The sequence below is a fragment of the Dermacentor silvarum genome, chromosome 5 (genome assembly GCF_013339745.2).
Source record: "Dermacentor silvarum isolate Dsil-2018 chromosome 5, BIME_Dsil_1.4, whole genome shotgun sequence".
Classification (NCBI taxonomy): Eukaryota; Metazoa; Arthropoda; class Arachnida; order Ixodida; family Ixodidae; genus Dermacentor; species Dermacentor silvarum.
This window is the reverse complement of record NC_051158.1, coordinates 130,102,860-130,130,457: the sequence shown is the minus strand read 5'-3', so window position 1 is coordinate 130,130,457 and position 27,598 is coordinate 130,102,860. Positions and strand designations below refer to the sequence as shown.

At 47.1% G+C, this 27,598-nt stretch overlaps 1 protein-coding gene across 1 annotated transcript in view; it reads left to right on the top strand.

Annotated features, from left to right (window-relative positions):
• The window catches only part of LOC119454425 (glutathione hydrolase-like YwrD proenzyme), an 82,239-nt gene that overhangs the window by 41,191 nt on the left and 13,450 nt on the right, over positions 1-27,598 (top strand). The window contains exon 5 of the mRNA XM_037716364.2: positions 25,465-25,668. Within this exon, the coding sequence (XP_037572292.2) occupies positions 25,465-25,668 (204 nt within the window). The remainder of the gene's footprint in view (positions 1-25,464; positions 25,669-27,598) is intronic.

Here is a 27,598-nt window from a genome sequence, read left to right as displayed (position 1 = left end):
CTTAATGCAGGATGGGTATAACAATTCAAGGTTAAGCATTTCGGCCTTTGTAATGCCGCGGCAACTTTCAAACGAATGATGGACTCTACTTCGCGGCTACAAATTGACCGCTTGTCTGTGTTATTCTTACGACGTGATAGTTTTTTCGCCCACATTTGCGATTCACCTTACGCTTCTGTCATCCATTCTTGTTGCCTTCCGACACGCCAGCCTGCTACTCAACTCCGCCAAGTATCACTAAGGACATCGCCAGATTGCGGTTCTCGGCCACCCTGCCAGTTCCGCCGGAATTCATCCCGACCCCGGCAAGATTCGCGCCTTCCAAAACCTTCCCGTACCGTCATCCACCGCAGATGTCAAAAGCTTTGTTGAACTATTTCCGTTGCTTCATTAAGAATTTTGCCGGCACCATTCGCCCGCTCACTTACTCAAAAAAGTGTTTCCTTTTCATGGGGCCCTGCGCAAGCCGAAGCATTCGCTGCCCCTGTCCTCTTGCTAACGGCCCCGCCTTGCTGGCTGACAACAACACACCTGCTGCTACTGAAATTCACACCAACGTCAGCGGCCATCGAATAATAGCTGTTCTCGTTCAGCAGCAGAACAACGCACAACGCGTAATTGTATACGCAAACCGCCTTCTCTCTACCACAGAGCGGAAGTTTTCTATCACGGAACGCGAGTTCCTGGCGTTGGTTTGTGCAGTGGGGAAGTTTGGTGCGTACTTATTTCGTCGCCCAATTTTCGTTATCACTGATCACCATGCCCTCTGCTGGCTGTCACCGCTGCAAGTCCTGACTGGATGACTGGGTCGGTGGGCGCTGCGGCTACAAGAATACACTGTTTCTGTTCTGTACAAATCCGGCTGTTTACACGAGGACGCTGACTGTCTATCCCGTCACCCAGTCGACCGTCCAGACCATGATGCCCACGACAGGAATGCTTGTGTCCTAGCAATTTCAGACTTGCGTGACATTCGCAATGAACAATGCCGTGATGACTGATTAGCGTCTCCTCATCGATCGGGTAGCTTCGGTGCATCCCGATCCCGCTATCAGCGCATTTGTACTCCGTCACGGTGTTCTGTACCGACGCAATTTTCGCCCTGAAGGCTAGGAACTTTTGATCGTTCTACCTCGACATCTTCAGCTAGAAGTTTTTGTGTAGCTACATGACGTGCCCACCGCGGATCAGCTCGGTGTTTCCCGTACCAACGAGCGTGTACGGCACTGCTTTTACTGACCCAGCCTGTATCGCTCCGTGCGCCGCGACGTTGCTGTGTGTGCACTCTGCCAGAGTCGGAAAAGACCTGCTGTATTACGCGCTGGACGCCTACACCCCATCGATGTCCCTTCCGAACCATTCTTTCGAGTTGGAATCGATCTTCTAGGCCCTTTTCTTACGTCTAAAACCGGTAATAAGTGGGTCGCTGTTACGACTGGATACACGACGCGTTGCGCCATCACGCGAGCATTGCCGACAAGCTGCGCTACGCTACGAACCTAAGAGCAATGGACTAACTGAGCGGCTCATCCGGATGTTTACGAAGATGCTACACGACGTTGGACCACAGTGAAGGGGCCGACCCTGCATAACATTTGCATATAATTCGACCCGTCACGAGACCGCTGGCCTTTCACAATTTTATCTGCTTTTCGGTCACCACCCAACTCAAGCCTTCCCCACACTTACACCCGCGACCAACATTCCAACTGAGTATGCCCACGACATCTTCGCCCGGGCTCACAAAGCTCGCCAGATCGCCCGCTCACTGCCTCACAGGTAGCACAGAAGACGAAGTACGACAGCTGCCACCGGGTCGGTCATTTGTCCCCTGGGTCACTAGTGGTTCTATGGACACCAAGCCACCGCATTAGATTGTCCGAGAAACTTCTCCCGCACTTCACCGGACCTTACACGTAGCTACGCCAGCTCGGCGACAAGTCTCCCCGCTGCACTATCGTTCTTCGTCTGCCCCTGTTCCCACTGATGTCCACGTCGCTAGGCTGAAACCATATTTCACTGCGAGTTTGCCCCCATAAACACTACCGCCGAGACAGCGGCTTTCCGAAGGGGACGTGATGTTACGGAGCAGTGGGGCATGGTGTTTCCTTGACCAAAGAATTGCAGTGAAGAGGAATGCCCCGCGCTGCAGACACATCGCCATTCGTCCGGGAGGCGCGAACTCGAGATTGCCTGAGCTGCTTTGGTTGAGACACGCTGCCAACGCTGCCTGCTGCTCTCTTGCCCTGTAGTCACATTAGATTCTGGTGGAGGAGCTGCGGCTTTCCCCCAACCTGAAATTACGCACCCGTACTCTACCCTCTGTTATGCCTGACGACCCCAGCCCGACGTCCCCACTGGTTACACCAGCCATCGTATGTGCCAGTGCCCAGCGTCAGCGATCGTCACATCTTCAGCGGCACCGATGAGAAGGCGTTGAAGATTGGCAGGAATGGTATGAACGCGCTAGCAAAACCAACACATGGGGCGAACCCCTCAAGCTCAACAACGCGATATTCTATTTATCGGGCGTCGCTAAGCTGTGGTTCAAAAACCACGAAGCCGATCTCTGCACGTGGGCTAGCTTCAAGACCAGCATCGCAGAAGTTTTCGGCCGCCCCGGCGTGGGAAAACTTCTCGCTGAACAACGCCTACGAAGCCGATCCCAGCAAACTGGTGAAACGTTCACCAGCTACACAGAGGACATCGTCGACCTCTGCCGGCGTGTCAACCCGACGATGGCGGAGGCGGACAACGTACGTCACATCATGAAAGCATTTCCGACGATGCCTTTCATACGCCACTGTCCAAAAACCCAGGGACTGTTTCTCAGGTCATTGAGCTTTGCCAGAGTTTGACGAGCTCTGCAGACAGCGTCTTCTCACGCGGCACCCACCTATAGGTCCGACGAAACCCTCGCGAGCAGGGCCGCGGCTCCTGATATGGACTCCATGCGTTGCCAGATAAAAGAGTTCGTCCGTGCTGAGATCGCTCGTCAGCTTTCGCTGCTGTCCTGAGCAACGCCACCGCCCTCGCCTTTGCCGGCCAACCTTCGCCAGATCATCCAAGAGCAAGTTTCCGCCGCTCTCCCTCCTGCCCACGAGACTCCGGCGGTGCCGACTCCCGTTGCTTTTCCTGAGGTGACTGCACCTCTTACCTATGCCGAGGTTCTGGCACGGCCTCCACCTCAGCCCTTTGCGCCATTTCCACCAGCCGTGCCACTGCGTCCAGCTTCTCACTTCGTTCAGGCGTGGTACCGACATAGCAGTGGACAATGGCGCACTCCTGACAACCGGTTTTGCGTGTGGTCTACCTGGCCACATTGCACGATTTTGCCGTCGCCGCGCAACATCCTACCACCGTACCTTCGGCATCGAACCATGCGTTTCACCATATCCGTCGTCCTCCGCGTCTCAGAACCCTGGCCAGATGTCTTCATAGTCGGACCACCGCCCTCTTGTTGACCGCCCTTCGCCATCGCCTCGACGCCGCTCGCTTTCGCCGATGCGTCGTCGTCCTTCTGCGCCGGAACGGAAAAACTAATCGCCGCAGTTCCAGATGCAAGAACTTCGTCACCCACGAGCAGACTAAGGCCTTTCCCTTCTCCGACTAATGTTATTTATGTATATGTATGTACTTTTTATGCCATGTGCAATTTTCGCTCGTCGCAAATATTCCCCGCTGCCTTTCGCTCAATTGGACGTTCATGCCGGCGTCAGCAGACTGCTCGTCTCCAACCGATTGTCCTGTCCTCTCACTTTGCTTCATGGGGAGTGCGTTGGCCACGTCCAGTGTGTCGGCCCTGCTGCCATCATTGACATGCCAACTGGTTCCATCGCCACTCATGAGGTCGCCGGAGTGACCTGCAAACTCGCGACGGAGCTGACTTCGCCCGTTGTTTTACATAGCTCCATCACCGATACGTTGACTGTTTCCCAACGCGCCCAGCTTCTACGCCTTCTTGACAAGTTCCGTTCATCTTTCGACCGACTGCCAGCATGTTCCCTTGGGCCGCACGTCAACAGTATGTCATCGCATCGACACCAGTGCGCCACTGCGACAAAGACCATATCGTGTATCCGCAACAGAGCGCCGTGTTATCGACGACCAAGTAGCTGACATGCTCAAGCGCGGCGTCATTCAGCCTTCGGGTAGCCCCTGGACATTTCCCGTTGTGCTTGTTATGAAGAGAGATGGATCGATTTCATTCTGTGTCGATTACCGTCGTATTGACAAAATAACTCGTAAAGATGTTTACCCTCTTCCGAGAATTGATGACGCCCTTGACTGTCTCCAAGGCGCGGAGTAATTCTCTTCTATCGACTTACGCAGCCGCTATTGGCAAGTCCCCGTGGCACCCGAAGACCAAGCTAAAAAGGTCTTTGTAACACCTAATGACCTATATGAATTTCGTGTCATACCTTTCCGGCTTTGCAACGCCCCCGCAACATTTGAGCTTATGATGGACAACCTTTTGCGTGGTCTTAAGTGGAAAACGTGCCTGTGCTACTTAGATGATGCGGTTATGTTTTCCCCCGATTTTCCCACCCATCTCTGTAGGCTGCAGGAAGTGTTACAGTGCCTAACTGCCACCGGCCTTCAGCTCGACCTGAATAAATGCCACATTGGCGCAAGTCCGCTCACCATCCTTGGCCATGTCGTATCTAAACACGGTATTCTTCCTGACGCTGCCAAGCTCCAAGCAGTTGCTGATTTGCCCAAACCTTCTCCCATAAAAGAACATTGCAGATTTCTCGGCCTGCGTTCTTACTTTCGCCGCTTCATTCGGAATTTGGCGTCCATCACCGCTCCCTTGTATCAGCTTCTACGAAGTGAATTGAACAATTGCGCCTGGTCGTCCGCTTGTGACGATGCCTTCCAAGAGTTGCTTCGTCTACTGACCTCACCGCCTATACTGCGTCACTTCAGCCAGAGAGCTCTGACCCAAGTACACACCGACGCCAGCGGTATTGGACTTGGTGCTGTGCTCGCGCAGCGCAAATCTGGATTCGAAGAGTATGTCATTGCAAACGCAAGCTGCACCCTCACCAAAGCCGAGACGAATTATACCGTTACGGAAAAGGAATGTTTGCCCATAATCTGGGCACTTGGTAAATTTCGATCCTACCTCTATGGACGCCCCTTCGACAGTAATTGCGGACCATCGCGCACTTTGTTGGCTGCCCACGTTGAAGGACCCCTCAGGTCGATTAGCTCGCTGGGCTTTGCGGTTGCAAGATTTCGACGTGCGCGTTGTGTACAGGTCTGGCCGCCGCCACACCGATGCCGATGCACTTTCCCGATCGCCCGTATCAAACGAAAGCGATGCCTGCCGATCTGCCGTTGACCAACTACTTTCGTTGCCAGCAGGCTGTGACATGGCTTCGGGGCAACGCAACGATGCCTGGATTAGTGCTCTTATTCGTGTCCTTTCAAACCCGTAGACTGTTCCTCCACATTCTGCGGGATAGGCTTCTATATCCCCGGAATTACGTCTCTGACGTCCGCAGTGGTTTCTCGTCATACCTCCACATCGTCGTGGTGAAAGATGTTCTGCGTTCCACACTGACCCACAGTGTGCACATGCGGGTGTCTTGAAAACGTACACCCCGCTTCGCTCCAGGTTTTATTGGAAGAACAAATCATTGGATGAGCAAATGGAAGGAAAAAGAAGTTTGGTTCAACACAGTTGCACTGCTGTCTCGGTCCCTAGTGTTTTTGCATTTTTTCGACGTTTCGTCAACCAGAATTGTAGAAGACGTTGGACGACTCGCCAAGATAGCTTCCCTACCGGAGGCCGGGGACGCCTTCGCCTCCCGCCGCTTCGATAGGAGCCTGCAGAAGAGCCCGATCTGGTAGCAACAGGAGCTCCGTCATGACTACGCCTGACCTGACACCGGGACTGAGGCAACCAACTGACCCTGAGAGCAACCGTGAATGTAAGAGATATAAGGCTACAGAAACAGACGAAGAATCCACGCTTATTGATGACTGTGACATAGCTGACATCACAGATCTGGCCGATGAAGCCTTCAGGCTTGTGCGTCACCGCAAGGAGAGGACCGTCGGAATCCCAGTGATTATTACGCCTGTCACAGAAGGAGCCGACCTGAAAAAGATGAATCCCATTGCTCTGTGTACGGAAATTTAAGAAATTCTTGGCAGATCGCCAGTTAGGAGCCGAGTTACTGCTCAAGGGGCGCTACTCCTAGATGTACAGACAGAAGAAGATGTGAACGCCCTTCTCAGTTGCAAGTTAATCTCAGGGACTGCAATCTCAGCACGAGTGCCCAATTCGTACCTACAAAACACTTGCATTATTAGAGGAGTGCCGAAGTGGTACACTGACGAGGAACTGTTGAACTACCTAAAACCACAAGGTGTTTATCATGCAAGGAGGGTCACGCGACGCGTCCAAACTCACGAATCTGAATGTGAGCCCAGGCGAACCAGCGCCGTGTTTCTAACGCTCGCTCCATACACAGACCGCCCAGAGTAGATCAACTTGGGCTTCACAAGACACGAGACCATTGACTACGTGAGACTCCACCGCGGTGCTTCAAGTGTCAGCGCTATGGACATGTGGCCAAGTACTGCCGTGGTGATCAGCGGTGTAAGAGATATGGAGGACCGCATGATTTCAAAACATGCGCGTGCAGGGAGAATAAGACGAAGAAAAAGACAGAGTCGCAGAGAGTCAGACGGCATCAAATGGAGTGAAACTGATTTCACAAGCCTGAAGCCCCCTTGAAGAACCCAGGACACAGTGGTGCGATCGCGCAGCGGACCGGCTAAAGCAGTCAAATCAGTGAACAGAGACCCCATAGAAGAGAAGACTGCTGAACAACCAGAACAGCGAAGCTATGTGTCTGCACTGCACCGACCCCAATCGTGTTGCGATGAAAAAACACCACAGGAGGACTGCCAACAGGTGCTACGTGCTCTCTTCAAGGCCCTGCGATCACACATAGGGAAGATGCCGGCGAGCTCGATGAAGGACATGCTCGAAGTAGTCCTGGCTCTCGAGTCGGTAATTCTAAGCTCTGCCTCTTCTTAAAGCACCTAACAATATTGATGTGGTCAGGACACAATGTTCACCATCTCGCCCAAAGGTGCCACTTATTATGCAATGGAACTGTGCGGGTCTTGTGTGCCATTTGCCTGAACTGTCGCCTTTCTTACGCAACATGCCTGTGCCAATATTGGCCCGGTCCGAGGCTGGTCTTCCAAGTTCCAGATCAATTGCTGGTTAGGTCGCACATGGAAACCAAAGTATTCCGACATTTCCGAATGAAAGCGCGACGCTATATGTCAGACGTGAAATACCACATTACGTTCTCCCAGTTCAAGACCTTTGCAGCAGTGCTTTGGAGGTCACTGCTGTACAAGTGCGGCTGGGAAACTGAAGCCTCAGCGTGGCGTCCGTATATGTGAGCTCTCGCCAGAAGGTCTCGATGGGAGAAATCATAATAGGCCTCTGCAGCCGCTGCCCGGCTCCGAGGATTATATGTGGGGACTTTAACGAACACCATACTCTTTGGGGCGACAAGGTGACTGATGCACGTGGGAAGCAAATTGTTAGTGCTTTAGACACTGAGGGACTCTGCGTGGCGAATCACAAACAACCAACGTGTTTTCAACCACCGGCCTCTTACAGTGTCATTGACTTGACATTATACTCAGCAGACATCCTCGCATCGTAAACGACGAGTAAAGATAGAATGGGTAGTGACCAATTTCCTGTCTTCGTCAACATTGCTGGATATGAAACCAACGGCCGAAAATCCTGTCCTGTGACGCATTGGGATACATAAAGGGACGGCCTAAGTGAATCGTCTGGAGACCTAGTTCACGGACATGCTACGTAGCAAGAGATTAGCTACCGCTGAGCTGAAGCTAACCGACCACTTTCCCGCTCCGGATCTAAAGCTAAAAAATCTATGCGCTGCTCGTAGAAGAGCGGAACGGAGGCTGATGAGGACGAAGGGCGACCCACCAATGAAAACAGTATACAACAGAATTAACGCGGTGATTCGACGTTACACGAAGAAACTAAGAAGAGATCAATGGGCAGCATTTTGTGCAAGCCTATCAGTCTTCACGCCAGTTCCAAGGATATGGTGGGTCGTTAATAACCTTGCTGGAAATTTTCGACCAATTAAGCCATTTGAAGACCTAGCATTGAAGTTAGGCAAGACGCTCGATTGTCTTGCGAATGCCTTTGCCCAAGTATAGTCTTCTGGAAGGTCAGCCGGCACAACGAACCCGCCTCCGCCGCTATCGTCGTCTCCGATGGATGCTCCTTTTACACTGAGAGAGATGGAACTAGCTATGAGCAGCCTCCGACGTCACTGTGCGGTGGGACCTGACCGCATCAGTAATCAGATGCTGACGAACCTACCGATTGAGCAACGACGTGACTTGCTGGCATTTTTAACAAAGTGTGGGCTAGAGGGGATATCCCACATTTATGGAAGGTAGCATGGGTGGTGCCGGTTCTGAAGCCTGGAAAGAATCCTGCAGCTCTGGACTCATAAAGACCGGTATCGCTCACCTCCTGTGCAGCGAAGCTAATGGAGAAGATGGCGTGCACAAGACTCACTTGGTCTGTCGAGCAGGGTCGAAAACTACCGCCGTGCATGACTGGGTTTCGCCAGCGTTTAAGTGCTCAAGACAATGTGCTAGACCTGCTAAGCCACATAGAACATTACAGTGCGTATGGCCTGTCGACACTTGCTGTTTTTATGAATATTTCCAAGGTTTACGACTACGTGTCTCCAACAGCCATCATCAGCCAGTTACAAGTTATGGGCGTCACGGGTCATCTCTTGCACTTCATACATACGGTTCTCAATGATCGCGGCATCAGAGTCCGTCTTGGTAACACTTTGAGGGATGAAATAGGTACATTTCGCGGCGTGCCACAGGGGAGTGTTTTATCTCCCTTATTGTTTAACATCGCCATGGCTAGCCTCCCAAGAGCACTAAACCATCGAGCACCAGTGAAGATATATATAAATGCCGATGATATCGGCATATGGGTCTCCGGCTACCAGCATCGGCGCCTCGCACGAATAGCCCAGGGAGCAGTAAATACCATTCAGGGCCACTTGGCAATGCTTGGACTATCACTATCAGCAGAGAAATAATCATTCGTACTATTTCCTGGAGTTAAAAGAAAATCTACACGCTTGAAGCTGAATATGGACGGATACCACATTCGACAAGTCACCAACGTCCGATTTCTTGGCGTACCTTGGACCACAGGCTACTCTGGTGCCGCGCTGTTCACCACGTTGTGGCGCCATCGTCACAGGGGCTACATGTGCTCAAGCGAGTCGCTGGCATACGCTGGGGCAACCACCCGACGTCGATGCTACGGCTACATACAGCGTTGGTTACCAGTCGGATCCTATACCAGCTACCCCTGATGTCACCCTCAGATAGCCAATACGAGCGCTTAGAAGCCATCCACAGAAAAGGTATTCGACTTTGCCTTGGAGTCCCTCAGCCAGCGTCGAACAAGAAAGTGCTCTACGACGCTGAGTCCCGCCCTGTGCGGCTTCAGGCTTCCCAGAGTCTCATGATCCAGTTACTACGATTGAGTGAGTCTACGCCCGGCAACACCCTGTTAAGACGTATAAGTAACAGGCCATGGTCACATTTTTATGCAGAACTGAACACACTTCGCGTCGTAGGATTGCGCTGCTCGAGAGAGAGGGAAAAGGTAGAACCGCCCTGGACATTCGAGGACATCACGTGCGACTTAAGTATACCACGATTGCAGTCAAATAGCTGCATTCCATCTGCAGAAGCCAAGTCTTACGCGAACCACCTACAAGTATACACAGATGGCTCTGTCAAAGTAGACGAAGACCGAGCTGCATTCTGTATTTTCTCTCGGAGATATACATGGTCTGGCCATCTGGACTGTATGGCCGTGTCGACAGTTGTGGAAGGCGTAGCAATAGCTTCTGCTCTGCGCAAACTAAAGACTCTGCTTTCGCAGAAGGTGGTTGTCCTTACGGACTCAAAGACCGCGTTACAACAACTATACCGCGGTCTGCCATCCACCAAGTTCCCACGCAAATCACTAGCCCTTGTGAAAGAACTCAAGAACAAAGGCTTCACGGTAAAGTTTCAGTGGATTCCCTCCCACACTGGTATTACTGGCAACGAAAAAGCTGATGCGCTTGCATACAAAGCGCTCTATCATCCTCCCAAAATGAAGGCTCCAAAGAGTAATCAAGTGAAAAAATCGGACATTCGAAATCACTTTGGGTCGCTTTGGGATCCACCACATATGCCCTGCGTAACCGAGAAATTTCATCGAGAGGAAGCATCACTTTTATATCGAATCAGGACAGGATGTGCTAGTACACCGACCTGGTTATTTAAGACGGGATGAATCAATTCTCCGAACTGTACGGCATGTGACGAGACAGGAGATATTGAACACTTTCTGTGGTCGTGCCAGAAATTCCAAGTTGAAAGGGACGTTCTCCAGGAGAATCTACAAAAAAGGACCTTCCGCATGCGTGCCTGCAACACCTTGTATTTACCGAGGGATCAGTTATAGCCCGCACAGAAACTTCACGTCTCCTTATTGAATTCTTAAGAGAGACTGGTTTGATGGACACATGGTGAAACCATTCAGCGATATTGTACGATACTCTCAGGCGGAGCAATTGCCGGCCTTGATCGCCAGGCTAAACCCGCCTGTTGCTACAATTTACCCCCACCACCACAGGTTTTATTGGCGTGGCATCTACACCTTTGTGCGCAAGTAAATTCAGTAGTGTTCCCAGTGCCAACGCCGCAAGGTTCCTGCTCAGAATGTCTCTGGTCCACTCCAGCCAAACCCGTGTTCCTGCCAGGCCCTTCGATCCCATAGGCACTGACCTGTATGGACATTTTCCGTGTACGGCTTCCGGAAACCGCCGGATAGTCGACGCCATCGAACATTTGACGACCATCGACCATTTGGCAAGGAGATCGCTAGGCTGGTGCGGGCAGCCATATTGTGTAGCGAGCGTTGCTGCAATTTGTAAATACGTGTAAATACACCTTGGCTTGACTATTTTTGCCCCGTGGCAATATAAAACAACATAAAACTAAATTACACTTGAAGATGCGCACAGCACCGGCAAGACAAAGAGCACGACAAGGTGGCGCGCATCTCTAAAACCTGCGTCCTCAATTTTGACTTCTCCTTTGCCTGCGCCCGAATATTTCAGGGTGCGCATCCCCATCATGACGTCTTTCTTAGTGCTCGCCCGTGATACCTAGCGGTAATATATACGCATTTACACGCCGATCATAAGTTAAATTACTAATAATATGAACGTCTCTAATCATCTCCAAGTGGTTCATCCACCATCATTTTTATAGCGAATGCAATTATATGGATACTCCAGACATATTTTCGCCATCGTCGTTTTCATCACCGTAATGTGTCGTATATAGTCCAAGTACGATACGATTGTGGCCGCGCGTTGTATACTGCAGATGCAAGCTGTTGTTTTCCATCGTGAGCCGAGAAGGCCAGTGGCTTACTACGGGAAGGTCTTCTCTCTAGCGCGAAGTGGCTAGTGGGGAGATGTACACGCGCTAGGAGAAGCGGGACAGGTTAGGGCGCATGTCCTCTTCAACTCCAGCCTCGGCGGCGGGGCATTGTCACGCGCACCCTATCTTGGACGTAATCTGCGGTGGGGTCGACGGGCAGGAGACTCGACATAGCTGATAGATTCATGTGCGCTGTGTTTTCGCGCGGCTAGTCCACATTCAAACAAGAGGCAACACGAAGAGTAATTCGCTCGCCTGTGCGGCTGCTCTCCATCACGCCAGCGTTCTCCGCGGTCGTCGAGTGAGATGTGTGCGTGTTTGCATGCCTGGAAACGTGCTTGTTAATTTAGTTGGTAAGCGACTATTTACAACAGCTTACGCACGCAATTTAATTACTAACCCTACATGGTATAGCTGTGTAATTATTTGCTGTCGCAAATAATGCTTCACCTTTCGGTCGAAATTGTGACTTCTTTCCTTACTATCGTCAAAGATTCCAGTTTTTAATATAGCCCGGCTTCATAAGCGTTTCCATACAGATCGATTCAAGTTTCCCCACATCTATAAAAACTAACAACGTCCCCCTTTTACAATATATCTATCACTTACAAACTATTTGATGACTAAAATTCTTTTTAGGTGAGCAGTATATCATATAAAGTTCATGAAGACATGTACAAATTGTTTGCCTATGGGCGTGCTAACATTCCAAATAGCAAACATACATCGAATAGTCTTCAATGCCCGATTTTTATTGAATTCTAGAATTCAATAATCAAAGTTGTCGAATATTTATTTCATTAGAATGCTAGATGGACGATAGTTCTTGCAGCCTGGATGGAGGAAGGAAGGCAGACGGAAGCAGAGACCCGGCTTTAGGATTCTGGTTCAGGAGGACCGGCGGTGATCTCTTGAAAAAATCCCTGAACAAACACGTGAAGAATGGTACTTATTACAATAGCTAGCAGGATTTCAGTAACCTTTTCTCGCCTTACACAGCATATCTATTCGCCTTCTCTATTTGGACAAAGCAAGCATAATTTTCCCGAAGTCACCATGTTTCTAAGCGTAGTATTACCATAGCTCATTCAACGCACACTAGACTCTACTACATGCATCTAGGACAATTTTAGCGGCTACACATGTATCAAATGGCATAAACAAGCCTTGTGGTACGGGCCAGACTCCGTAGAACTACAATTATCATCTTTTTTATCAAATTCAGAAATGTCGATATTGGAAGCTCATTTCCATTTAATATTCGCAGTCGAAATCGTTTTGGTATTTCTAGATTCGAACATCCCTTTGGCTTCACGCATGCCATAGACTGCTCGAATACCTTGCGTGGAAGTGCTCACTCTTTGGCATTGGTTTAGGTTTTAGCCTCTGTCGCAAATGTTAGTGTTTGGAACTTTTATTGTACTTTTCTACATCATTTATTCCGGCCATAGGCATGTGTGTGGCATCACATCGCATGAATAAAATTGAATGAATTCTATACATGGCTACAACGTGTAGCTCATGGCAGTCGCGTCTATGGTGAAGCTGCTTTCGCGCCTACCTGTGACATATGGAATGGGTTCTCTTCCGCCCCTTTCTGAATAAGCAAAGTAATGCTTACAAGAACTAAATTCTTGCGTGTTTCTACGTATGTTAAATTGCTACACACACAAATCCCTGTGTGTTGTACCGTAGTCTTGAAATATCTAAAATTTGGGCAAGTTTCCATGTATGTGTTTGTACTCATGCGTAATCTTCCAGCACAAGTTACTCCATTTGGGAGCCTTTAAATAAATTGTCTTATTAAAGGGGCACTGAACCATTTCTTATCGAAGCGGTGAAAGGCACTTCAAGTGAAAATCGGCTATTACAGAAATACTTTCTCGCAAAAAGTACTTCAATGCGTTCAGCAGAAGCGAAGTCATTGGTAATCAAACACGGTCCCCGCTGTGCTCCCCATTCCTCCTTCAATGCCTTGCACTGCGAAGGCTACGGCGGAGTGGGGCGGGGCCACAAAGCTCCGCCTCCAAAACGTCACCGTGGCGCGCAGTTCAAATTTGTTTTTGGACTTCTGATTTTGGTGCCTACGAAGCGCTAAACGTCGGGCAAACACGGTTGTCCTCAGTGAGCCGTTGCGCGCTCAGCCAGTGGACTGCTGGCGGCACCCCTCGGCAGCCGCGGTGTAGACGGCTGCAGCGACCAATGTAGACGGCAAAGGTGTAGACGGCAAAGCGCCCAGAAATTGTGAGGATCATAGCTTCTGTTAAAAAAAGTTGCAGTTTCGCCCGAAAGTTGAAGCATCAATTGCGATAGGAAATTGTTAGAGAGCTATACGCAGTAAGGATCGCTGAATAATCGACTGTATAAACTTGGACACAGGAAAAAGTAAGTTAAATACAGAAATTATAACGTTGGAAAGATTGAGGAAGCAGTAAAATATGGACGCAGCATAAAATCAGTGAGAAGAAAACTTGGCATAGGACAAGGCAAGATTTATGCACTGAAAGATAAGTAGGGTAATATCATCTGCAATTTCGATAATGTAGTAAAATCAGCGTGAGAATTCTACACTGACCTCTACAGTACCCACAACAGCCAAGATACTTTCATTCGAAGTAATGATGACCGGGATACGGAGGCTCCTTCTATAATAGCGATGAAGTTAGAAACGCCTTCCAACACATGTCCCAAGGAAAAGCTGCTGGAGAAGATGAAATAACAGCCGATTTAATGAAACACGAAGGGTTATCATGCTTGAAAAGCTTGCGCCCCTTTACACGCAAAGCCTCACGACTTTAAGTGTACCAGAGAAATTAAAGAATGCCAACATTATACTAATCTATAAGAAGATAGACGTTAGTGAACGGAAAAGTAATAGTCCCGTACGCTTGCTTCAAATACTGTATAAAATATTCACCAAGATAATTTACAATATAATCAGGGCAACGCATGACTTCAATTAACCAAGAAAACAGGCCGGCTTCAGGAAATATATTCTACACTGGATCACATCCATGTCATCAATCAGGTAATCGAGAAATCTGCGGAGTACAATAAACCTCTATGTATGGCTTTCATTGATTATGAAAAGGCATTTGATTGATTAGAGATACCAGCAGTCCTAGAGGCATTGCATAATCAAGGAGTACAGGATGCATACATGAATATCTTGCGAGATATCTAGAAAGATTCCACAGCTACACTGGTTCTCCCCAAATAAAGTAGAAAGTTACTGATCAAGAAAGGCGTCGGGCAAGGAGACAAAATCTCTCCAATGCTATTCACTGGATGCTTAGAAGAAGTATTCAAACTCTTAGACTGGGAAGAATTAGGAGTGATGATCCACGGCTAATGTTTAGGAACCTTTGTTTAGCAGATTACATTCTCCTAATAGCAACAATGGGGATGAATTACAACAAATGATTGACGATCTTAACCGAGAAAGTGTTAGAGTGGGGTTGAATATTATTATGCGCAACACAAAGATAATGTTCAATAGTCTGGCACGGGAACAAGAATTCAGGTACGCCAGTAAGCCTCTAGATTCTGTAAAGGAGTAAGATTATCTAGGTCAATTACTCACAGGGGACCCTGATTATGAGAAGGAAATTTACAGAAGAATGAAATTGGGTTGGAGCACATACGACAGGCATCGCCAAATCCTGACTGGATGCTTAACATTGTCGTTGAAAAAAAAGAGTACTATCATTGCATTCTACCGGTGCTAACATATGGGGAAAACTTGGAGGTTAACAAAGAAGCTCGAAAACAAGTTAAAGACCACACAAAGAGCGATTGAACGAAACGTATTAGGTCAAACGTTAAGAGACTGGAAGAGAGTCGTGTGGATCAGTTAGCAAACGGGGATAGCCGTTATTCTAATTGGCATTAGGAGACAAAAATGGAGCTGGGCTGGCCACGTAATACATAGGACCATGGATGACCGGTGGACCATTGAAGTTACAGAATGGATGTCAAAACAAGGGAAAGGCAGTCGAGGACAGCAGAAAGCTAGGTGGGGTGGCAAAGTTAGGAAATTTACAGGTGCAAGTTGGAATCAGCTAGCACAAGACAGGGGTCATTGGAGATCGCTGGAGAAGCGTTCGTCCTGCAGTGGACATAAATATAGGCTGATGATGATAAATGTTGGGCACATTCGCTTACTAACTGAATTAAGAATCATGGTTTCATCGTGCACAAGCAAACATAAATAGATCACACTCGATGACCGCACACAAGAGGTATCAAAACGCTGGCGTCAGCAAGCGTGGCTGCTGCAGCGAGCGATGCTTCATGCGGTCTATCGCTTCAACGCATACAGAGTTGCGAAAGCAGAGAACATACAAAGGTAATAGCCGTGTGCAGATGTCTTTCAAGATACGGTGTGCGCGACCGCCCGCAGCCGCGCAAAGTACAAGGGCGCTATAATGTAAAATGATTCCAAACTGTTTTAATTCCAATTTCTGCAATCAGCCTCCACGATTGGTCAAAACACATTTTCGGGCCACTCCCAACTTCGCCTGTCTGTCACGCGACGTCACGAAACCCGCGATAGCTCCCCATCTTATGTAACGTGTACACACTGATTATGCATGATTAAACCACACAACAGAAAAATAACCATTCCTGAATCGACGCCTTTTCACCAGTAGCCCTTTGCTGGTGTTTTCTCCCTAATGTTTTCTGCCTAAGCCCACTTCGCCTGTCTGTCACGCGACCTCAAAAAACCGCGAAAACTCACCACGTCAAAGTGATGTATATGCGGAAAAATGCATTATATGCCGATAAAAACTGAAAATTTTTCTGAATAGTCACAGACTGCCCCGTTCCGAAAGGAATAGAAGATGGCTGCCCGCCGATCGCTCAGGCCCTCGCTACTTGCACCTGCCAGTGAGCACGTATTTATTTGCGCATGATAAACCTTTTTGCGTGGCAGTAAAACGTTATCGAGCCATTTCGGCAAGCATACTGTGATAAGGTTCTTTCAATAAATTACTCGCTACTGAGGCACAGCCTCAACGAATGAAATGACGAAGCCATTCATTAAAGAAAATACTGCGAAAAGAGAACATCAAACTCAGCAAACTAGTCACAAAAACACAAAAGGATTAAGTCTATAAATAAAGCATCAAAGTCAGAAGGGGCCTAGAGTTTCATGGTTTGCACTGGAGCTGTGAGATGAACTAGAAGCGGCGACAGAGATGGAGCACGAAGTGGAGTAGCGGTGGTGAAGCTAGAAGCCGTGGAAGAAAATCCTGGTCGCCCCCAGGCGAACACCAGGGATCCAGTAATGCAGGAGGAGGTTCCGCAAGTTTCACTGTGACGTTGGGAACCTGGATAGGTCACCTTAGTACGGTAGAGGTCTTGTCACCGGACACCAAGTCCAAGGGCTTCACCTGTGCGACTGGTACAAGGGCTTCATTTCTTCTAATGTCGGTCGGCACCTAATCATCAGGCAGCCGTGGTTGACAGTGCTGTGAAGACAGGCGTAGTGGAGACGGGTAACGGCTAGACGCCCTTGCGGCATTCGCCAGCCGGAGCTAAGGCACTACGCTGGAGACACTGGGCCGCCTGGGTCGGATGCCCTTCCGACGTTCGCCAACCGCAGGCTGCAGGAAGAAGTTGGTTGTGTCGATCCCTGGTGGGAGCCTGGAGCGGCCTTGTGCCAGGAACTTCCTTGCTTGCTTGCTTGATCCTCATCCGTGACGCTTACCCACTAAGGGGGATTGGCCAAGAAGCCGGCGGTTCAAGGCTAAAGGGAAGGGGGAGACCGAAAAAAACGACGAAAAAATAAAGCAGGGTGAAGTATAGCGTTTATAATAATTTGGAAAGAGATTTACAGGGCAGAGAGAATTAAAATCGTTGTAATTGTATATAAACAGGAAATTTTTTGGTGGCATTAGAATAACTTCAAAACAACAATTACCGATTTAATGAGTTATCCAATTATTTATTTCGAGAATTAACTGGGTAGTCTTTTTGTGTCACAGATATAGTCACAGAGGGCCACGCAGATGTTCCTGTGGCTAAAGCCCATTGAAGAAGCCCCGAAGGAGAGGATATTTTGAGAAATACACAATTTACGGAATGAAAATTCGAATTTCTTCCTCTGATTCCTAAAGCGACGACAAAATAATAGAAACTGGTCAATGTTTTCGGGTTCCTGGCAGGTAAGACACAGAGGGGACGGTGCCAGACCGGACCTGTGTAGGTAAAAATTTAATGGTGGGATTCAGCAGCGTAATTTTGTTATTGAGATTTCTAATTCACGTGTGGGGCACCATTTGTTGTCCCACGAAAAGGACAAATGAATAAATTGCGACATTTGGATTTTCAGTTTTGTAGAATCTTGTAATAGCGAAAATTTTCTAAACCTAGCCGCAGTGACATAAGCCGAACTAGGTATGACAGATATAACTGGTCCATCAAGAGAGATCCGCGCACGTTTGTCAGCCATTTCATTTAAGAATATACCACGATGTCTTAGAACCCATACCAATCATACCAGACTTAAATTAGGACGGGTTAACAATTTAAATGTATTGTTTACAGTAGTGTCCGCAGATGAAGTGAGCGATGTACATACTGACAGTGAATCAGTCACTATAACCACTGTTGAGTAACTTGAAGGAATTTTCCGCAGAGCTAAGATAATCGCTGCTAGTTCAGCCAAATATATGGGTGTGAAATCCGGAAGGCGTACTGCATAAGACCAGGATAGTGATTCGGAGAAAATACCCACACCCGCTTTCTCTTCATTCATTGACGCGTCAGTCGCGATCACATGATCTATTCCTAGTTGCGTTAAATGATCTTGCAACATGCCATTTAAGTATGTAGTGGGCAGGAATTTTGGCATTCGATGGAAATATATCGTCAAATTCTATCATTATATTAGGTAATGGTTTGTCTGAGCAAGCGATCTCGCGTATATTAACATTTAATGGCTCGAGCTCAGCTTGTACAAACAAAACTTGAGGTCGAAGTAGGCGGGACCAATGCTAATCGAAAAATGCCCTCATTTCCCTAATAAATACAAATTGTGATCTTCTCAAGAAGGTGCATAAATTTTCAAATATGTTTTTACCGTTAGAATGCGGAATCTGCAGGGAAGTGTAGGCAAACGTGCTTCTTGATATAATACATTGTTAGCTACAAATTTTGGCGAACCGAGACAATTTTCCGAATTGCCTCCCGCTCAAGAAGAACCAGGGGGCTAATTTTGTACGCTGTCCCACCAGAGAATAGCACGTACCCAAGTTCCAATATCTGACGAACATACAAACGATAAATCATCATTAAAGTGTCTCTGCGTAGCCCAGAGGGATGTCGGCCAAGTTTGCTTATCATGCCAACCACGCGTGTCGCCCTAGATTTAACAAGATCAATGTGATTTCGCCAGCTCAGGTTTGTGTGGTATATTACACCGAGAAATTTGATAAAGTCAACTTGCGGAATAATTTCCTGATGATATTGGAGACAGACATTAATTGGTACATTCAATGGAAACACAATCAAGGCGCTTTTGTTATCATAGAGCGACATTCGAATATTCGCAAACCAGGCTTCAAGTGTTCCCAAGTATGACTGTAGTGTACTCTGTAATGAGTGAATATCACTAGCAGACGCAAAGAATGCTATGTCATCTACATAGACGTATACTTGTACACTATCGCACAATGGGATTGAACTTAGTAAAATGGTAAATAAAATAGGAGAAATGACAGATCCCTGGGGAACTCCTATTGTTTGACTATATTTTTGTGTCACCAAGCCACGCTGAGAACAATAAAATTTTTCTACCCTTTAAAAATTCATGTATCCAATTTATAATATATTGAGGGAAATCCATGCTATTTAAAGCGTTAAGGAGTATGGCATGTTCTACACTATCGTAGGCTTTAGCTAAATCAAGGGTCACTAAAGCTGCATACTGCCGCCTGTGCCGCAAAGCAAGCTCAATGCGTTCCTCTAAATCGACATGGACGCACCATATCGAGCATCCGGGTCTAAATCCAATCTGACATGGGCTCAATAATGTATTATCCGTTAAATATTTCATACTACGAATGTGCAATACCCTTTCTATTAATTTCGTAACATTTGAGGTTAATGCGATTGGTTCTATATTATCTGCGTCCAATCCAGCTCCTTGGTCTTTGAGCAGGGGGATTATTTTTGGGAGTTTCTAGTCAAGAGGAATCCATGCGTTCATGAGGGAGTAGTTAACGATATTGGAGAGGTCTCGTGGGGAGAGGTCAAACAATATTTTTAACATGCCTGATGTAATGCGATCTAGACCTGGAGCTGTGCCAGGGAGCAGCCGAATAACGTGCTGAAGTTCTTCCATTGATACCTCTATAAAGTCATCCTCTGATAGAACCCCTACGAAGTTTACTTGTAGCTGAGTTTTAAAACGCTCTTCTAAGGCTTTTGCGATCTTATTTAATGATTCTAATAATTCTTTTGATGACAGAACCACTGAATCAATATTTATGGGCACTGGAAAAGCTTTACGAGAGCGAAGAAACATAAATAATGCATTTTTATTATCACTTTTCGATAAAACGTTGTACAGTTTTTCATCATAATTATCCTTCGCTAAGGACACTGTTCTTTTAAAAGTAGCAGCAGCATATTTAAAATTACTCCAATTAGTAGGGCACTGATTGGAAATAAGTTTCTTCCATGCACCTTTTCGGCGTCGATAATCTCGTGTGCAATCACTATTCCACCATGGACAATCAATGCGCTCTTTTGTTGATGATACTACAAGTTGATAATTTTTAATAGTACCTTACCTTAATCTGTTTCCATATCTGTCCCAGAAAACAAAGTTGACTGTAAATTATTCTCAAATTTTGAATAGTCCACGAATGTATGCGTATGTTTATTTAAAGAAATGAGGGGGTTGTTAATATCAATGACAATCGGGCGGTGGTCACTACTAGTGGCGGCATCAACCACAGTGTAATAAGAAATGGAAATGCCTGAGCTAGCAAATGTCAAATCTAGGACAGATCGTGACTGCGAACGCACGAAAGTGGCAACTTTAGCATTTAAACATGTAAAATTTTTAACATTAGCCCAATCCCATAAACGTTTTGCAGATAAGTCCGTGCAGAAGCCCCATGACACATGATGTGAGTTGAAGTCACCTGCAAGCAATATGTTCTTTTTGCAGTATGCTACTGCGACATCAAGTGGGCGTACGGTTTGCACTCCAGCGGGAAAGTAGGACTTATTTATAGAGAGCGCGGCGAAACCCGGAATAGTTATTTCTAATATTAAGATTTCATATTCGGTTGATAGGGTATGATGCGAAATTTTTGCTTTATGACAGAATTTAGACGAAATAAAAAAAGCTAATCCGCCACCTCGGGAAGGTCTTTCTAATAGAAAACACTTATAATTGTTTAAATGAAAGTCTTCGGCAGCGGAAAAACAAGTTTGTTGTAATAGTATAACGTCTGGCGATTGTTGGGAGAATAAATATAATAAATATGTAGTTGCAGAAAGTATAGATCGGCAGTTCCACTGCAGTATCCTTAGGCACTCTATGTTGACGGTAGACAAGCAGCCGCAACTGCTTGGTCCAGGATGCTGTCTTTTAGAAAGTCAGTCCTCGTAAGTCATTCTTTCACACACTTTTTGGTTTTGGAGTTAGGAGAACGAGGCATTTTGTTGTTAGGCGATCTTGTGCGTTTAAGAACTCGAGTGTCCATAGCTACCTCTCGATTGCCTAGATAGTCTGAATCGGAATGGCATTCATGATCAACCTGAGCGGAAGTCGAAGGACGTACTGAATCCACACTGTTAGAAGGAAGAGCTGTCTGATATTTAGGTGATGTTGCAAGTAAGGCGGCCGTATTTTGTGCACTGTTTGTTAGTGTCTGAGATATACCAGCCAATTGCGTTCATTCAGAGAGATTCAGAGAGATTTAGCAGAATTTTTTCTAATGCCTTTTCCATCGCTTTTTCTATTGATGCTGTAATTGCCTGGGGCAGTGACTGATCCATGCCAAATGTCTGACGAGCTGTTACACCGGCATAACCATGGGTCCTGCTCTGAATTTCTTCAAGAGCTTCTCGACGAGAGCACCGTCGCCTCTCAATTATTTCAATCATCTGGATTTCTTTGGATCTGACAGGGCAGTTGGAGTAGTCGGCAGCATGATTCGCATTGCATAAACATCATGATTGCTCCTGAGAGGTGCAATCATTGGCATCGTGTTCTTCTCCGCATAATCGGCATCGAGCACTTGAACGACAGGCATTAGCGCTGTGTCCGTACCGCCAGCACTTGAGACATTGTAGTGGTCGTGGAGCTAAGGGTTCAACCCTGTAAATTAATGGCTATGCCTTTATCCCTGATAGACAAGCCGTCTCTCCAAATGTCGCTATGATTGATTCTGTAGGAACCCTCTTATTGTCTACAAGTCTGGTACAGCGGTACACGGAAACTACACCTGCTGCAGAAAATATCTCTAGGATTTCTGGTGGAGTTAAGCTTATGTCCACACAGCGGACTGGGCCTTTGCAGCAAGCTTGATGAGGAGGGATGAAATATCTCACCGGCTGCGTTGCAAAGTTAGTGCATATGAGTAGATCCTGTGCACAGCTCTGGTCTGGTGAACAGCAAAGGATTCCCCCACGTCCAAACTGTCTGAGCTCGGTGATTTGCTGAAAGTGAGATGAGATAGCTCGAAGTTCTGATTGAATAGCCTTGGGGTTCTTCATATGGATAATTCCTCCATTGTTAGGTACCAAAGGCACAGGAACGCTACTGGCTCCACTGCGAAGGAACAATTCCACCGGTAGATCCTGAGGGGGAATAGAAGCAGACCAGAGGGTAGCCCTCTGGCCTGGAGATGAGGCAGACATCACCTTATCAATAACTAACACTGTCTGTCAAGATGATAAGAACAAAACAATAAATGTAAGAAAAGTAACCGCCAGCTACATGTCAGCAAACCCGGATGAGAACCGGATCAGGACACACCAGGGCAGTGTCCTTCGAACTGGAACGATCACCGAGCCATGTCCGATTCAGGCTGGCAGGCGTCTTGACTGGCCGCTTCTCCCGCCCCCTGGGCATCTTCTTCGCTTTCTTCTTCCACGTCTGCCACGATGTCTGTCGCTTCCTTGCTTGTTGCTCACTTCTGGCACTTGCCCACTACGATCACGGCACTCGCACACTTCACATATCACACATACGACATCGCTCTACCAACTCTTCCTTGCTGAGGATCCGTTTTAGCGGCATTCTTATCCTTCCGTTGCATGCCGCCACGATTTTCGACCAGCCACCGCAAGCTAAGTAAGGCGAAGTGGACCAATCGGAGAAGCCGGCACGACCCTCTTCATGCGGTTATCCAAAGTCGATCCACATAGGTCACGAAGCATCGGGCGAAAAGCGGTTCAGAACAAATTGTTACCGACATCAGCAAGGGTGGTTATGGGAGCAGCGATTGAAGCGCGACTTTGTTTGAAGTGAACAAACATTGCGAAAGAACAAAGGGCTTTATAATTAAAGAGAGACAGTTAGATCCATTCAACGAAAATAAAATTCCTAATCAATTTTATATACGCTTTGCGAGAAAAAAAGAGACAATTCTATTTTACTTGATCATTATCAATAAATACCTTCTTTCTGCGTCCACCGTAAGAGCGCACATCGATAGCGGCGGGTGTTGACGCCGCTATCACTTGCAATGCAATGCAGCTCTTGAAGTGGGCAGAAAGGCGTGCTCGTGAAATTTACCTGTAACAATAGGCCCCCCTCACATGTTGTATTGTTTTGCTTGTCGATGTTTGTATAAATTTGGTGATGCGGGTAGTTTCGTTGTTTCATAACCTGTTCAGTCAAAAGCAGTGAGTTACGACCGCCAGATAATTGTTTAATTTAGTTGTTGTCGTGCGACAGCTCTGGCCGACGGGCTTGGCGTCCGACGAAAGGACGAGCACTCTACGCCCGAAGCATTCGTCGGCTTCCAAAGAAAGTATATTTTGTGCAGGGATGCGATTTTTACACCCGTACGTCTGACCTTTCCGGCATCGCTTTCCGTGCTGAAAGATGGGAGCGCCCATAAAGTCGAATGGCGGGGCATTTGAATATACAGGTGTAACGGCAGTACACCGAAACAAATTTCGCGCCTTTGAGAACAAAATGACAGCACTTCTGTTTTTAACGAATATGACGTCACGTTATTTTTTTCTTCCGCCGAAAGTGTTCCCTCCTCACACAGGTGGCGCTAAGCCCCATGAACTGCCTATGAACCGCCATGTTTTTAACGTATTGGCTTCTATGGAAGCTTCGCTACCAGGTATATTTACCTTGCGGTTATCTATTTTCACTGAGCTGGCTCGGCCCCGCCGAAACCGTCTCCACTATACCGTGCTCCACGCCTCTTGTCAGCCAATTAGACAAGAAAAACCGCGGAGTGTAGACAATGTTATTGGTTTTGAAAGCGAGCAAAGGTTACCTCCTATAAACGAGGAGAGTGTTTGATTGGGTTGTTGAGAAAACGCTGTGGGTGCCCGCCCGATGCTTGCGTCGGTGGTTACGTAAATTTGACGTCACGAGTTCGGAATCAAAACAGTTTGGAATCATTTTACGTTAAAGCGCCCCAAGTACGCAGTTGATGGCAGTGTAGAAGCCGCACCCCTCCCACTGGCGCTGCCTCCCCGCTTTCCTCCTATCGCGTGCGAGATTGAGTCGCCAGTTCCACTTGCGCCCGGCCGCAAGATACCCAGTTGGTGCCGCAGTGCAACGTCGCCCGCTCCTTCCCTTCCATCCCCCCACGGTCTTTCGCACAACGGAAGATGTCATGTTTTCTCTGCGCCGTGCGTTTGCTCTCCGAGAAAGCGCGCGTCCCTCGCGTGCTTGCACGTGCACATACAGCTTACAGCGCGCGGCAACGATTTTATCGCCCTTGGACTTCATATGGAACCTCACGGCGTCTCCAACGGCAGAAATCCACTTGGAGTGTCCATATAATTGCTAACGCAATGAAAGAGAGCGTTTCAGAGAAAGGTAATTTCGTGCTCCACTTGGGAGCTCCACACAGCGTCTACGACAGCCAAACTTGGTTGAGATGTTCACAGCAGCGTATGCTACCCGTGGACCATGTCATTTCTCCAAGCGCAAGGAACCGTTCAGGGCCCCTTCAAGGGACCTAACTTGCCTGACTTTGATAGAGTACTCCTATTACCTTTTTTCAATACCTGTCTTCCTTAAAAAGATATGTGTTGCCACCTGTACGCGAACGTGAAGCTTATAATTCATTCTTGAATGCATCTAAAACGTGAGCCATTTATTCTGTTTGCACACAATTTAATATAAAAGGGCAGTGAACATTCTTTTTGCACACTCAATCATGAAACATATTCATCGAGCCTAAATATAGCCGGTCATTTGGTGTAAATTGGTAGCACAGGACACAAAAAAGGCAGAAGGCACCCGGAATCTATGTGTCTCAAAAGTGATCCCAGCAATATTGAACAACAGTATCAATCAGGTATATATAGAAAATGTCGCATGCTATGTCTCCATATTGCTTGTGAGGTTTGAGGCTTAAATATTTACCGATGTAGCTTGTCAAACGAACAGCATTCTCTTACAGCAACAATAAACGGTGTGTATGAAGGCGAAGGAACTGTAGTCCGTGTTAGTGAGGCATTGATTGCAGTCGAGATACTGGACTGTTTGCGGCTATGGCTATCTGACGGTGATGCATGCTATTTAGTCCAAGAGTGGCAAGCTCTGCTCGAACGAATACGCGTGGTAACGCTACCTACTTGTAAACGTGCATGTATACATGCTGACTTGTGGAAAGTGTCGCACTGTACTTGACAGCACTCATAGTCTTATGTAATCTTCGCGCATCTATCACGCAGCTTAACATTTCGGAGCTTTTAGCGCCGGCGATCAACTATGCCGAGAACGGATTCCCCATGGATCATGTGAAGCATGGCACCTGGCGGGCCATGCACAACCGTCTCACACGTTTACCCGGTGGCCGGTATTTCCTGAACGAGGGCAACACTGTGCCCCCACTTGGTCAGATATTGGCGAACAGGCCATTGGCCGCGCTTTTGAAGGCAAGTATCCGGAATCAATTCATTTAACTTTCTTGCTTTTTTAGCTCCTCGGCCAGCGGCACAGTATATACAGGTCATGATGTCTGTCTTTATTTCGGTTATTGGGTGTTTTGTGTATTATTTTACCTTTCTATCTATGTGTGCTACTTGCACCGATCATTTATCAGCCTTCAGTGTTATAAGTTCTCAAATAATACACCGTTGTGCCAGTTAGTACGCCCACATTGCTAGGGATATTTTTGAGTCTGTTTTGAACTTTTTTTGCGTTACCAAGATTAGGTTTATCAATTGTTTTCTTTGGGCTTCTAAACCATTACTGCAATATTGGTGACCTCGTTTTCGGAGTTGCTGCAGCTTGATATTCCAGTTCTTTCATGTCTCCACTTTCTGGGCTGTCGGCATTTATACAAAAATAAAAAGGGAATTATGTGAACATATTTGATGTTCTTATTTGAAGAACGTATTTGAGCCGTAAAAGTAATTACTCAGGGCTAGCTAGTAACGCGTTTATTACCTTTCGGGCCTACCTGTGACATACGCAATGGGTTCTCTTCCGTCCCTTTCTGAATAAGCAAAGTAATGCTTACAAGAATTAAATCCTAGCGTGTTTTTAGGTATGATAAATCAGGAAACACAAAAAGCCCTACTTTTACCGCGTGTGTATCGCGCGTGGCGAACAGGACTTCTTCAACGAGGCAGCAATGTCTGCATTCGTGACGAGACCATTGGATTTTACTGTCTACTGTAGAGGTAGAATGAGGTCTATATACCATTGGGGGTACAACTAGGCTGCATAGTAGCGAAGCAGGAGATTACCGGAAAATGTACTAAACTCATATGAGGTTTCATTTTAGTATCAATAAACAAGCGAATGTGATTCCTGTGACATATGAAATAAGCAGTGATTCAAGAGACCTGAATGTTAACGTATACATTATATAATTTTAATTGCGAAGCATTTCTTGGTGAACATTTGCCGCTTTGACAGTGTCTATCTGTCTAATCTAATCTAATCTATGCTAGCACGGAACGGGAGAGCCAACTCGCTCTCCTCGACTAAGCCCAGCGAGCCGCTAAGGCCAGTGGAGCCCTGGACTGAGGGACCCACCCACTCAACCTTTAATCCCCTTCATAGAATAAACGTTTACTACTACTACTAATCTATGTATTTCGCTACATGCCTACGTCTTGGTGCTCTCATTGTCCTTTCGTTAACTTGGTATGTAGGAAAATTGGCATAGAATGACAAGAGGTTATGACAAACATAAATGATAGGTCATGGCATGAATGTCATGACAAGCGTGTCATGTAGGCCATATAACAGCCGCTTACGTCTTGGTGCTCTCATGGCCATGTCGTTACCTTGGTAAGTACCAAAATTGGCATAGTAGGACAAGAGCGTATGACGAACATATTTGATTGGTCATGAAATGAATGTCATGATATGCGTGTCATGTAGGTCATGAAACAGCCGCCTAATATGGCAATGACCCCGCGAAAATGCGTTAGCACTCAAGAACCACTGAAATATGTTCTGACGTGGGTACCGAGTGAAGGAAGCGCTAAAGGATGATGGTAGAAGTCATAGTCATAAGCATGACCAAGAAAAAATCCCAATGACTGAGAGAAAAGATATCAACACTCAAAAACCACTGTAATGGTTCGGACGTGGACACTAAATGAAGGAAACAATAAAGGCTGATTGTAGAAGTCATAGCCATGAGCATGACTGAGCAAAATGACAATTACTTATCGAAAAATTATAACACTCAAAAACCACTGAAATGGGTGCAGACGTGGGCACTAAGTGGAAGAAAGGCTAAATGATGGTGATAGAAGCCATAGTCCTAATCATGACTCGGCAAAAATGACAATGACTCAGCGAAAAAAGATTAAAACTCAAAAATCACTGGAATGGGTTCGGATGTGG